We start from the raw sequence: 14,613 nt of genomic DNA, 5'->3' as shown, positions 1-14,613 counted from the left end.
CTTAGATCCCAAACAATGATGCTCTCTCCTGCTATATATATATATATATATATATATATATATATATATATATATATATATATATATATATATATATATATATATAATGCTTTTTATGTCATGCTATACTTTGCATTTAAAAATATGCTATTACGATTAACCTAGAAGAATGGGTTACAAGAATAGTACCGTAGTGACCTTACATACATACATGCATAGTAACAAACAGCTCGGAATGAAACAGTAAACTTTCGCGCAAAAAAGTTGGGGCTATTTAATTCTGTCACCTTAATAATAATAATAATAATAATAATAATAATAATAATAATAATAATAATAAACAAACACACATTTTAACAGACGCCTCCGGATATAGTAGTTACAGTAGATTTTGTTTTATATAGCCTACTCAGTCATGCATAATTTATGTAGAATGCGGTCTCTCATTCAATGTAACGCTTGTTTGGTTTTCCTGAATTAGAAGGTCAGTATTTTCACAAGAAATCTATTTTAGCCTATGCTATATAGATAGGAGATGTTATTCATTTTTAACTATTAAGCAAAGTAAAAAAAAAGATGGCCGACTACACAAAAATTTGAACTGATTTATAAAAACATATCGACATATCGTTCTCCTCTGAACATTGGTATTATTATTATTATTATTATTATTATTATTATTATTATTATTATTATTATTATTATTATTATTATTATTGTGCTAATGATTAATAATTAGACACAATGCATATCAGGGTTTATTTTACCACAGACCAGAATAGTAAATATACCTTTCCATGGGAAATGGTTGTGCAATTACAGTTAGAAATCGTTTACTGTAGATAAAGCATCAAACAAATGAGGTAATTTTAGACTGGTGGACAACCATTAATGTATATTGAAGGAAGAAATTGCATGGCAGATAATGTATATTTATAACACATCTATGATTGCTGTACAAGTGGATTTATAAAGCAAAGTATCCCTCAGCATGACAACTCCAGAACAAGAGTAGCTGAGCAGCTCAAGTTAGGAACCTGCGGTGTTAGGTTAGCATGGGCTTAGTCCAGATAGCAACACATCACAGGAAATGTAGATTTCATTATAACAAACTTGTGCAAAATATATCTCTTTTTATATTTTTTTCAGTGGTGCTACTTTTGGCAAGATCTCTTCTACTCCCATTGTACATTGGATTGGAGAATTAGTATCTTGCATTGGTGCCCAACCAGTTAATACATATTTGGATTTTAATATGGACATTTTCTTTAAAATGATTATCAGATCATGTTTGTGATATGCAATTGTTGTAATAGTCTACCCAAAATCCTTCAGTAAACCAACCTTTTAAATAAAAGTTAAACTCTATAAAACCACGAGGAAGACCAATGTTTTAGTAAAAGCATTAAGAATTGTTAAGCAGACTGAATGCATTTGTTCAAAGTAATTACTTTTTTGTATATTTTCATCGTATATAATTTGAGCAGATTTCTTGATTAACAAAAAAATGATATATTCATTTAAGCTATCTTAAACCCTTAATACAGTACACACATATAGTGCCACAAGCAGTGTTGTGCTCTGGGATATAAGGTGATGATCTTTACTGGCTGGGTTGGCTCAAAGCTCTTTAAGCTAGATTCACAGAAATCCCCAAATCAAACTCATAAGGAGGTGTAGTGCAGTCAATTAATGCACACCTCTGGAGGCCTGGCTGAAAATCTATTTCAGTCCAGAAGTAGGATGAAGCTTAACTACAGCACTATATGGCCTAGTTTGGTAAACTGGCAAGTGTGGGGGAAGACCAGGCAAACGGCAGCTGAGGTCTTCAGATCAAGATGGAGCTTTTAGGAGGTTCACAAAGCACCTTCGTAATCTATACATTTACAATGCATTAATATTGATCTTTAACCACAGGTTAAGCAAAAAATAAATAAAGATGTGTATAAGACTGAGAAGATTTGATTTTAATGTCCTTATTAGCAGTAAAAAGTGTTGAACGGTGGCTAAAATAGACCCTTTGTGAAAAGTTTTAACACTATTTCAATTATGTTTTCAGAGCACACTCATGAAAGGGCTCTGGCATCAGATAAGCACTGAGTATGGAACTGTGTGGAATTACAGCCTACAGCACTCCCTTGTGGTCAGTAACTTTAATACAAAACCCATTTCAGACAGTGTTCAAAGAGTAGAAATAGACAATTACATGTATTTTTAAATCATTTAATTTAATTTTTTTTGCAAACCAACAGTTGTTTAAATTCAAGCGCTGTGGAATTTATATGTTCAGTAGTTTGAGCAAAATGCACACAGAATGTATAAAAGTAAAAAACAAAAATCTAAAATGTGATTTACATGTCCATCAAACCATTTACTTGACACAGTATATCTCAATCAATTTTAGTCAACGCTTAAAACACAAGAATCAGGGATCTGTATCTCTGTCAGCTAAAAGGTAAATATTAAAGCTTTTATTGTATTACTCCTTTATTTCAGTAATTAATACAAAAAATATAATTGTCAATTAAACACATTAATTCAACTTGGCATCATGTACTATGAAGGAATAGATGGTGTGTAGGGTTCCTCTTATTGTGATACAAGATGCCATCTTGTGCAGTTTGGGCAAAACGACACCCCATATTTTATTACCTTTCCTGTAATACTGGATTATCAGTATTATATCTAGCCCATACACACAGGCGCAGACTAATTATGTATTTATTTAACTGCAAAGTAAATGCATTTTAAATTTTTTTTTAGCAAAATCAATTTCAGGAAAATATAGCTGTTCTACAGGGATTTAGGGGTGCTGTTTGTGCTTCTAGGTGAAAGGGTTTATATTGGTCAAATTAATAAGAAATTGCACTGCATTTATTGTGCGGGTTAGTGCAGGCAGTCGCGGAAGTGCAGCAGCAGGTAGTTCTGTAGGAAGGTGGGCAGGCCGAGCTTGGGCACCGCCTGGTGAAGCCGGCCCTCCAAGTATTTCCTCAGCTTGCAGCGAACCAGGTGCTGGAGGGATCGGGGTCTGTTAGCCAGGGCAAAGAGTGACTCATAAAAGTAGCGATGTTTCTGGCAAAAAAATAAAATAAGGCATCTTTTAACTCCGTTATCTCTAAAATGATCTACAGCACACCCCTCCATTGTGCCCACCCCCAGTGTCCCCAGAAATTAAGATGTTTATTAACACATAAGGGAAAGTCATGTTAAGCTGTGGGCTTTTAACATGTAAAACCAGCCTCACATAACTACAATGAAGAATTCACAGACCATGGAGCAGCTTGGAATGTAAATCTGCAGTGAATTAAGCTGAAGTCTGTTAAATAAAGCTAGAACCCAGCATTGGAGTTCAGAACCTCTAGCAACAATCACAAACGCCAAACAAGGTGAGAAAAAGGTAGAAAAACCCATTCGAGAGGCAAGAATGCCCTTTCCTGCTTCTGATGGTTCTATTGATTTGTACTTCAAATGCCTTCCCACCACAAGTCTTTGAAAAAGTGGTCTCAATTAAAACTTCCAGTTTAAGTAATGAAGAAAGAGGTTTGTCAGTAACATACACCCCCCACGATGACTGTACATTCAAAATGATTAGTATGATGAAAACATTGATGAACAGTAAGTACAGCATAGTATAGATTAAGAAATGGTATTTAAATGTTTAATCACAATTTGATAAGCTGTCCTCCACATGCAGAAACATAAGTGTGACATACAGATGGAGGCAGTGTTAGACTGGGGGGTGGACACAGTCCACTAACTTTTTTTGATGAAACAGCATTTTTCGCACTCCATCTACATTCTTATTTATCTTGAGTAGTAGCCTATTTTATTTCTCCCCAATACTTCATCCTTTAATGTTCCTAACGCAACCCTTCCTTGTATTGAGTCTGTGTGTGCTCTCTGGCCAGACAGTCACTGGAATTGACAAGCAGCACCGTTAACTGAAATTCACAGACAACTGGTTTTTAGATGTTGATTACATTTATTTTTTTTAAAGAATGTTATCACAAAATAATAATGTGTTGATTCAGTAAACTAAGTGAAAATTAGCGTAACAGCTGACCTTGTTTTTTTTTCTTCCAAAACTGACAAACTAAACACTATCCAACAGAGTTGATGAAAAACAACATTTGCTCATCGACCCTGCGTGAGCAAACCGTCTAAGAGGTTAAGTGGGACAAAACAAGCAGGTAATATATGGGGTACCGCTATGCTGCTGATACAGATTTTTTTATTAATATTTTAGTGTTTCTTGAAAGAGGGAGTGGCTATCTGTTATATAGTAGCAATACATTAATAGAGCAAGATGTGTAAGTGATTTAAAACACACAGAAAAAGGACACGCTGCTTTGTCAACTACACCGCGAATAAGGAACCGGGAATAAGTAACCAACTTCCAGGTGGTCGTTCCTGCAAGATCTCTCGATTTGCTGAAAATAATTGTGAAAGCTTATAATACAAAGCGAAAATTATTTAATATCATACAAGTGTTTACAATGACACCACACACATATTTTTGCTAGGCTATAATATGAAGCCTTCTGTTCTTTATCTTATTGCATACATCTTGCTGTGTTATTTTTTATTTGTGACCTGCTATGTCCAACTTTTTATTATTATTATTATTATTATTATTATTATTATTATTATTATTATTATTATTATTATTGTTATAATACATTGATGAAAGCAGGAGGATGTTCTTCATTACAGTGAATATGTGACATCAAGGCCTTGTTAGTTGCCTCTCTCTTTTTGTGGATGATATATCTTTGTTCTCTGGTTTTAAATGATCATTGTCTAATCCTAACATTTTTAAAACATTATACCAGACATTTTGTGTATGTATGTAATTTTTAAATTTTATTTTAAATGTTTAAACAATTTTCTTTCGGACCAATTAGATTGTTTTCCAAATGGTTTCATGTGGGTACATCTGGCATTAACATTTTTGAAAATCCAGTATTGCACCAAATATAGCCTTGCAGCCAAATAATATTTCTAAAGAACAGGCAAGGATAGCCCTCCTATTTTAGAGAGTGAGAGTCTCCTTTTCTTTATTCTGGGCTGGGAACCTTCCATAGACAATCTACCCAACAGTAAGATGTTCAACACGTTCGACTATTAATTCTATAGAGTCCACTCACTATTTTCTGCAGGATTCTAACCCTGGATGGAGGGATGTATGGACAAGAAACTTATATATTTCCCCAGAATCTGCTACTCTCAAAAACGTACGCTAAATGATGTTAATACCAAGTGTCATGACAATTGGATAAGTAGTTCACCAGATATATGCAAAAATGTACATGTGACACCCACAATCCTCTATATCCTGCAAATCTGATATTCTCTATAATGTTAATACCAGTTTTCATGACAATTAGATAAGCGGTTCCCCAGATATATGCAAAAAATTTGAAGAATAATACAGAGATAAAAACACAGAAGAAAATAATGGGGTCCAATTTAAACAGTGATGCCAAACCAGTCTGTAATTCTTGTTATTGCTGTAACTCACCTGGAAGACTTCAGGAGAAACAGCCTCCAACCAGGCGTCTGTGATTTTGAGGCGGTCATAGGCGTTCATCAGAGCCTCAATAGTCCTGGGAGAAGGACAGCAGTACTTCAGTACCTAAAAGCACACATCTGAAGGTCATACTCTTGTTGTTGTTGTTGTTGTTATTATTAATTTGGAAGACACCTTTATCCAAGACGATTTATAGGGCAGTACAGGGTTACAATGCAAAAATCAATATTTAAATACACTATAGTTTACAGCATGCACATTTCTGACACCATGTGTGAACAGGCTGGCTGTAGGGGTGACGTCAGGCCAGGAAATGAATGCAAGACACACAGCAACTGCGGGCGAAACTGAGATGCTGTGGCGCTCAGTGTTTTATTGTAAAGTAAAAGGCTTAAACAGAAAACAAAAACACTTTGACAAAACAAAACGGCACTATGGCCAAACAAACAAACAAACGACAAACAATAACAAGTATTGTGCTGGTTTATAAGCCAGCATGTTTTAGCAATTGCTATTTTAGTTTTTAACCCTTTTTACCTCCTCTCCACACCCGTTCTCCACTCACCGAACACACAACCCCGAGTCAGTGCTTCGTGCCTCTAGATCAGGGCTACTCAACACTGGTCCTGGGGGGCTGCTGTCCCTCCTGGTTTTTGTTCTAACCGTACACTAAATTGATTAATTGGACCAATTAAGCTTCTAATAAGCACTTAATTGGTCCAATGAAGTAATTTAGGGTACAGTTGGAACAAAAACCAGGAGGGACAGCAGCCCTCCAGGACCAGGATTGAGTAGCCCTGCTCTATATATACAGCTGTGCCGAGACTCAATTACTAATTAATCATTCACTTGAATCTCGGCACTAATTTGTGCAATCCCGTGCTCACATACTGTTACATACTTTATCTGCATGTGCCTAAATACAACTTATATTTTAAATCACTCGTGCTACACAGACCCATTTATATCCCACGCACCAACATCTAAACACCAACATTAACACACCACACGCAACACATAACACAAAATACACACAGGGGCGGGGCACACTGCCACAGGGCCCTAAAACATCCCTTCCACTTGAGTTTGAGCTAAAATTCTTTGAAAAAGGCAGCTGTCGAGTGTGCCCTGTACATTTCAGCCCCCTGTTTGGCATTGAGAAGAGAGAAAAAAACCTTGGGAATGTGGGAAATAATTAAACACTCAGAGAACTGAGCAGATTGGACCTCCCCCTTTGGGGGATTTGCAGGGAAAATCAGCAATTATCACTAATTAATCTCTTATTAACACTGCCTAATTAGGAGCGAGACAATTTATTTGAAACATGCAAGTGTGTTTGGAGAGAAGGATGCAGCTTTCCCTGAACAGGGATGATATTCACAACCATAGTGAAGGGTTGACCCCAGCATGGTGCTACGGGGCACTGTGCTGCCTAAGATGAGGCAGCACAGTGGATGAGGCATTTAAGGTCTTGTCTACCCTGTCGATATCAGAGATCTCTCTTTCGAAGAACAGCAGGGTGTTCCGGATAAATTCTAACACGTCTCAAAATAAGACTTCAACTCTCCTTGAAATATCTTCTAACATATTTTCTTTCTGTACATATAACTAATCATTTGTATCCACTGAGTATTACTCAGTTTTTGAGAGAAACATTTACGTTTAGGCTAGTGCCTTCTTCGATGTAAAAAATAAATAAGTAATAAAAAAAAGCACTGTGAACCACAAAATAATGTGTTAAACAGCACTCCTTGAGTATTTGTTTTTTTGGATTTGTTATTGTTATATGGTTTTGTGATTTGTTCATTGCAACCACCCTAATCAGGTATATTGTGTGTCTTTGCGAAGCTGTAAAAACCTGCAGTGCACTCACCTTGGGCAGTGCCTCGGGCCACACGCGGATGGAGCCGTAGTTGAGAAGGGAGCGGACAATGAGTTCTGGCTGGTGCTCCAGCTTGAAGGCTACCCCCTTAAGGATGTTGTGCATGGGTGCGTTGCTGCTGTAGCTCATGATATTCACGTTGGACCCCTTCTGCAGCAGCAGCTCTACCACTTTGGGGTTGACGTTCTTGCAGGCCATGTGCAGAGGGGTCTGCTTGTCCTGGTCACTGGTGAAGATGTTGGCCCCGGCCTCGACCAGCCGCTTGCAGATGTGGTAGTAGCGTTCCAGTTCCTCTGCACTGTGTGGCTGTGAGCAGGCAGCATTGAGCGGGGTCTGCCCCTCATCGTTCAGTTTCTCCATGGCCGCGCCATACCGCAGGTACAGATCGACGTGCTCCTCCAGGCCGTAGCGCGCTGCCAAGTGCAGGGGAGTGTCGTCATCGTCCAAGCTGCATCCATTCACATGGGCACCAAACTGCAGTAGGAGTTTGGCACATCTGTAACGGAAATAAAATGCAAAAACAAATAGCTGTATCATCCATAGCTATGTAACACTAAAAAAAAAAAAAAAATTGATATACCAAAATAAACTAAATAAAATCAATTAACTAAAAATGAATAATAGTATTAGTGGTTATAATAATTTCTCAATGCCTACTTTATATTACTATGTACAATAATATGACATGCAATTTTGTATTTGAAGGCTTCTGTGAAGAGTCTACTACTTTTTTTTACTTCCTAATTTTGAAAAGTTTTATCAATGCATTGGTTAATCTTAATTACGGGTCCGATATTGACATTTTAGGGTTCATATGGATTGGAGGTCATTCCAAATGGGCAGGCGAGACTTTGAGGTAAAATTAAGATTAAATCTAAAGCCAAGGTTCATCTGCATTCTGAGAAGATGCACAAATGGTTCTTATGCAGCATACATTACGGTTTGTGCAAAAAAAGAACACTAAAAAATGTATTACTTTTTTTTTGCTGCACTTCACGCAAATGCCTCAAGTTAACAACAGCATACAGTTGGAATGTTCTATTATCTAAATTAAACAAATAAATAAACAAACAATATATAAACACTAACAATTAATAGCTGAGCTAAATATGTTTATTAATATATGTCACTCAACCACAGAGGTTTTGCAAAGCTTTTGACAGAATTTGCAGCATCCAACATTGTATAGTAAAACCTGTCTAACCCAGCTTTGCTTGGGACCAGAAAATGGTGCCGGTTAATACAATGTGTGCTTGCTTACAGAGACACTGTAAAATCTGATATTGTAGCTAAAAAAAAGGTTCATGCTATTTGTAGACTTTTGAAAACTCTATGGCAGTACATACAGCAGGAGTACTGTCCAGGTGTAGCCTGTAATTCAAAGATTAAAAGTATTAATTTAAATTTCACTTTCTCCAAGGATTTTACTGCAGATACACCATATCAACGGGACATTAAACAATAACCCTAATGCAGGTTCTACAACTCTTGAATGAATGTGTTTTTATGTCCTGTTAAATAACACTCCTCTTACAAGGCGCAACATTGAAGAAACCACAAAATTCCTTTTCTGCTGGGAATTTTTGTTTTAATACCAAGCAACTAGGGAGCATTGGGAATTTCTATTTTATTTTAACCAACATTTATCCTGCCTCAGCTAAGGCGGTTCACAGAATTTAGATGTAATCTGCCCCCTAGTATTCACAGATGCATAGCTGTAGTTTTTTCTGACACAAAAACCTACTGGAATGACTGTGGGGTGGTGCACAAATGGAGGGGCATGAAGCCGTCTTCTGTAACTGAGTTGGCACTCGCTCCGTAAGTCAACAGCAGCTTGGCACACTCTGTGGTGGCGTTGCTGCAAGCATCGTGGAGGGCAGTCCTTCCCCCCGGGGCTATGTCTACCTCGGAGCCTCTCATCAGCAGGTGCTTCAGGCAATCGGTGTAGCCACGGCTCGCTGTGATGTGCAGAGGGGTCGTCAGCTCCTGCTCATATGTCAATGACCACAGCCCTGAAATCACAAGCAACAAGAGGCAAGCTACTGTAGTGTGTAGGGGGGTTGCACCAATTGTACAAGGCGAGATAGAAAATTAGGATCACGCTCCAATATGATGTCTTTAATTTCATTTATATTACAATACAATACAAGTTGTTTTTATTTACTGCCTTTAATGATAAAGCGCTTTTCATCTAGGAAGAAAAACATCACAAAGCTTTTAACAGCCAGGTAGAAAAATGAATCAAAACTAGAAATGGGACTTCCCTTTTATGGGCAGCAGTGTGTAGTGGTTAGGGCTTTGGACTCTTGACCGGAGGGTCGTGGGTTCAATCCCTGGTAGGGGACACTGCTGCTGTACCCTTAAGCAAGGTACTTTACCTAGATTGCTCCAGTAAAAACCAGACTGTATAAATGGGTAATTGTATGTAAAAATAATGTGATATCTTGTAACAATTGTAAGTCGCCCTGGATAAGGGTGTCTGCTAAGAAATAAATAATAATAATAATTTTATATAACCTAGGACAGTGGTACTCTACTCTGGCCCTCGAGATCCATTCCAGTCCTGGTCTTTATTCCAAGCAGGTCCTAAATTAGTTAATGGCCTCTTAACAGCTTCAGTTAAGCACATGCTTGGAGTAAAAACCAGGACTGGAATCGATCTTGAGGGCTACAGTTGAGTACCACTGACCTAGGGGATATGTCATTATTTATTTCTTAGCAGAAGCCCTTATCCAGGGCATATCAGTCATATCAGATCGAATGGTTTGTAAACAACTACAATGGAAATGTGAAAAATATCTGACATGTCAAAGGTTAAAGATTATATCAATTTCTCCCTTATATACCGTAAGAGGACACTTTCCAGACATCCATGAATGCACAGTCCTGTGTTTGTTTAAGTCCTCTAAGACTGAGCTGTTATTTGGAGCTCCCTCTGTGTTGAGATTAGCTTTTTTGTTTTTGTTTTTTGTATGTCTGTGAGTAGCCTGTTGTACTGCAATAGTCTCTCCACTGGACAGTTCACCACCTTCGTGTTTAATGCCTGTGTTTGTCGATATTTGGCAACCTTACAATGTTACCCTGCCCACACAGAGGATCCACTTCAAGCAGCCTGCATGACCAGTTTGGTTTCACTTTCTGCTAAGTTTGCACGTAATAAGAACTGATACTAATATTAGCAAAGCTCAGCTGGCTTTCGAGAACTATATCTGACCCAACATCCCTATGCCTTAGCAGCAGGGCTACTAGAAAAGCTTTCCAGGGCCCCATTGATATACACATTTATACTGTATACTGCATGACACTGAAACAGTTACCGGCGCATGTATCACAGTCTGAAAGACGTGGTGTAAAGGCATTTTCAAAGTGCTCCTCTAAGAAACCTGGAAGGGTTAGAGCAGAGAAAATGTGTTCTCTCTGGAGCCCTGCTTGCTCAGGTTAATTTATAGACCCACATACAGGGAAACTGAATGAAGTTTGTATTGACCACTATTCTATGTTTGTCAGATATTGATTTTTTCTATGTTGATTAATAATAATAATAATAATAATAATAATAATAATAATAATAATAATAATAATAATGCAAAGCTAGTCAGTTGTTTGACTATTTTTGGTTTTGTTTTAACATGTGACATTTTTGTGTCTTTGTAATGTTACATCTAAACAAGAACAGTCCCATTTTCCACAGACATGAATGTTGTCAGTGTCCAATAATGGAAATTCTCCAAAAATAGTGCAAGCCATTACAGTTGCATTATTATTATTATTATTATTATTATTATTATTATTATTATTATTATTATTATTATTATTATTATTCACTTAATACTGCTTTCTGTACAATGTGTTTTGTTATATAAAATATCACATCTGAGTTTTAGTTTTGTGTAACATAATCATTGCCAGATATTATACTTACAGAATTTCAGTAAATTTAAAAGCACATTAATACACCCACATGTATTTCCAACAGCATAGACAAAGACAAAGTAAAACAAAAAGTTTACAGGGCTGATACCTGTATCTTCAAAACCTGACCTCGATTGATATAGAAAATATATGATGCTGCCAGCATGCATGGAAATTACATTTTGAATTCTACATACGCAGACCCCTGTAGTTAAACCTGTAATTCCTCCATTCATCAACGTTGCTGGTATCGAATATGGCATTTAGGATCCTGTGTGACTCTGGTTCATCAATGATGCTGATAATGGTATCTTCATCTCCTACCAGCAAGGCATGCCAATACTGAAGCTCCTGGCCATCCGCTTTTGCAGTTGCAATGATGTCTGTACGAAAGTTTTTACGACTCATTATGCCATTTTTAATTTAACTTTTTTGATGGCTTGATCCTTAAATAAATTTCCCAAGATTTTTTATCTGTGCTGTTTTGCCAATTTGGTGTCTCTCGGAGTAATCAAACCATTCTGTTCCATTGGGAGAGCACATGAGTTTATAAACTTTGTTTATGAGGCAACATTCTATTTTGAGGGACAAACTGAATGACATGATAGCTGTTTGGCGCAGTCACTGCTAAGAAACAGAAGATTACTGAAGTAAGGATTACCTAGACTCTTATTACCAGTCCTCACATTGAGGACAGCTTCTTATTTACTTGTGTTTAAAAGGGTTGCTGGATTTACTCATACCACTAATGGTACTGCATTACTCAGGATGGGAGGGTTGCTTCTTCAGTTTAACAATGTCGGTCGTGCAAAAAAACAAAAATACCAGACAAAAGACTGTTCAGTAACAAAGATACAAAGGTGTTCGGCTGTGCAGTACTTCCTCCAAAAAGGAAGATGCTTTCAATTAAAAAGGCATATTTTGCTGGCCCTCCTAGTAGCTGTTTATTAATGGTCTTTTCTAATGGTCTTGTCAAATTAGAGAGTTATCACAAGAGCACGCCTAGCAACCCACACATTTCGGCTCTCCTACCACTAACCCAGTACATGTAAATGTGCTTTATTTTGCTCTTATCTGCCCCCTATTTTACTGCATTTAATCCTGTACTTCAGAATATTGTAATCTGCCAAGTGTTTAACCTGTAGTACTTTGTATTTAATCACATCCTGATGTAACTATCACTATTTAATCATATCCTGATGTAACTATCACTATTATCTGCTGTATTATTGAATTGTGGTTTGTCACACTTGTACTTTGCTTGAACAAAAGTTATTGTATTTCTTGCTCTTATTGTATTACTTGTATTGTAACACTTGAAATGTATTTGCTTACGATTGTAAGTCACCCTGGATAAGGGCGTCTGCTAAGAAATAAATAATAATAATAATAATAATAATAATAATAGGATTAGCATGTTTGAATTTACAGTAAGGCTTTCACATTTACAAATATTTGTAATGTACACAGTAAACTAAATTGTAGAGCTTACACTTAGACCAAAAATAACAAAGAAGTACAATTTAGGAACAAAGCCACCCAATGAAAAAATAAAATATACACTCACAAAAATGTTAACTAAAGTTCTCCACGTTTAGCAATACATATAGAATATACTAAAATAAATGGTTCACATAATAACTAGGAAAATGAATAACTTACAGAATTAATTTAGTGACGGATCTCAAAGTTTAGTTATAAAGTTTAGTGAATGGCTAAATGTTTAGTAGTAGAAAATTAAACTGAAACATGTACATGTTTAAACCTGACAACTCTGATATGCAGTATCTTGTTGATTTATGTATAATTAGCAGTGCAGTCCCATTGGTGCTCAGCATGCAATTCACTGATGATCAGTGAAGAAGGTCTGCAGAAGTTGTAATGGAAATTCCTCCAGTCCACAGTGTCACTGGTATCAAAGATTACATTTGGATTGGCGTGCAGTGTGGGTCACTGATAGCCTCCACATGATGTCTACATACACCACCACCAGGGGGTGCCAGTACGCCAGTTCCTGGCCCTTTGCTTTCTATTTTGATATATGGGAGCTGATGTGTCTTGTGATCAGCCAGTTTTGGCCCTGGAACAGCTGACACATTTCAGAGTCCCTGACTGTCAGGGTAGGTGACTTGCTAGCTATCCCCTATAAACCCTTGATAACATTTTTTGTTCTTTAGTAAAGACCCCTTTTACTTCCTGAATGGTGCAATATGATTGCTGAATTGCATTGTGATAACATTTTTGTTAAGTAAATGTTTTTTGATGTCTTTAAAATAAAATATGCTTCAAATTATTTTAAATTTGTGTACTCCTATAGTTTATCAATACATTTGTAACTCATGTATTTTTGGTCCAGCATTATAGACACTGCTACAGGATATCTTCAAGATAATATTAGGAGCTAGCACATAAAATTGTAGGTGGCAAAACATATTAACATGTCAAATAAGTGGAACTCTTCCTACCAAACTTATTGCTGATCCAGCGCAGGTCCTCCCCGCGAGACTCAATGACAAAGTTAACGGATGTTCCCTTGGGGAAGAGCTGCTTGAGTGTGTCGAGGTCTCCAGTGAAGATGGCATTCTGCACCACCACATCCTGGCACACCTCTGGCTGCTCCACCACGCTGTTCATCTTTTTGTTTCCTTCCTCTTTCCACCTGAGCTCCTTCTTCAGCAGGTACTGGTTCAGATGTGGGGCGCCTAGTCTCCTCTTGTACCTCTGCCTATCCAACAGGTCCTCTTCCAAATGCAAAGAGCGCAGAGCCGTTGACGTGAAAGCAAAACTGCTGCGTGACATGTTGAAAAAGATTTAGATTCCCTCCTTCCTTTTTTTATGTGAAAACGTCTCTTGAATTCACAAGCCTTTTGGCAGTATGACTCCTGTTACTTCAATAGCAGTACCACTGGCTAACTTTCAATTAATCTCCCTTATGCCGTGACAAGCTTGTTTTGAAATTCAATGTCAGACCCTTGTTTGTTATGTTACTATTTATACACAGCTTGCTGATGACTGCCTTTGGAGTGGCATGTTGATTTACTGCTTGTTCAAATGCGCTGTAACTATCTATTCAGCTTTCTTTCACTATGCAAAAAAACATACTTACCCTACTAAATAAATACATTCATTACAAAACAGCATACCTTAATTCTAAAAGCGAATGGCTCACTGTGAACTTAGTAAAGATGTTATACTTCCTACAGACAAATAGAACAGCTGGTCCCTACTTTATAAATATAGAACTGACACCATTTTTAAATCCACATTTAGTTAACCTTTTCCTGTACAC

At 37.1% G+C, this 14,613-nt stretch overlaps 1 protein-coding gene across 2 annotated transcripts; it reads right to left on the bottom strand.

Moving 5' to 3' along the window:
* Nucleotides 1-2,211: 2,211 nt before the first annotated feature.
* Nucleotides 2,212-14,495, bottom strand: asb10 (ankyrin repeat and SOCS box containing 10). 2 transcript variants are annotated; one of them, XM_059022993.1, is made up of 5 exons: nucleotides 13,790-14,495; nucleotides 9,157-9,424; nucleotides 7,404-7,908; nucleotides 5,522-5,635; nucleotides 2,212-3,072 (listed from the first exon to the last, which is right to left on the bottom strand). In XM_059022993.1, the coding sequence occupies exons 1-5, from the start codon at nucleotides 14,121-14,123 to the stop codon at nucleotides 2,887-2,889; spliced, it is 1,407 nt and encodes a 468-aa protein (XP_058878976.1). In that variant the 5' UTR covers nucleotides 14,124-14,495; the 3' UTR covers nucleotides 2,212-2,886. The 2 variants fall into 2 exon arrangements, with proteins under 2 accessions (XP_058878976.1, XP_058878977.1); XM_059022994.1 differs by lacking the exon at nucleotides 13,790-14,495 and adding an exon at nucleotides 11,522-13,777.
* Between the last annotated feature and the right edge of the window lie 118 nt (nucleotides 14,496-14,613).

This window comes from Acipenser ruthenus, chromosome 4 (assembly GCF_902713425.1).
Source record: "Acipenser ruthenus chromosome 4, fAciRut3.2 maternal haplotype, whole genome shotgun sequence".
Lineage (NCBI taxonomy): Eukaryota > Metazoa > Chordata > Actinopteri > Acipenseriformes > Acipenseridae > Acipenser > Acipenser ruthenus.
The sequence above is the reverse complement of the archived record's forward strand: the minus strand, read 5'-3'. Positions and strand labels throughout refer to the sequence as shown.

Coding starts and splice junctions, on each gene's coding strand:
- asb10 (XM_059022993.1), bottom strand. CDS start 14,123: ATGTCACGCAGCAGTTTTGCTTTCACGTCAACGGCTCTGCGCTCTTTG. Junction 7,909..9,156: donor ACCACCCCACAGTCATTCCA/GTAGGTTTTTGT, acceptor TTTCCGTTACAG/ATGTGCCAAACTCCTACTGC. Junction 3,073..5,521: donor TTTCTCCTGAAGTCTTCCAG/GTGAGTTACAGC, acceptor TTTTTTTGCCAG/AAACATCGCTACTTTTATGA.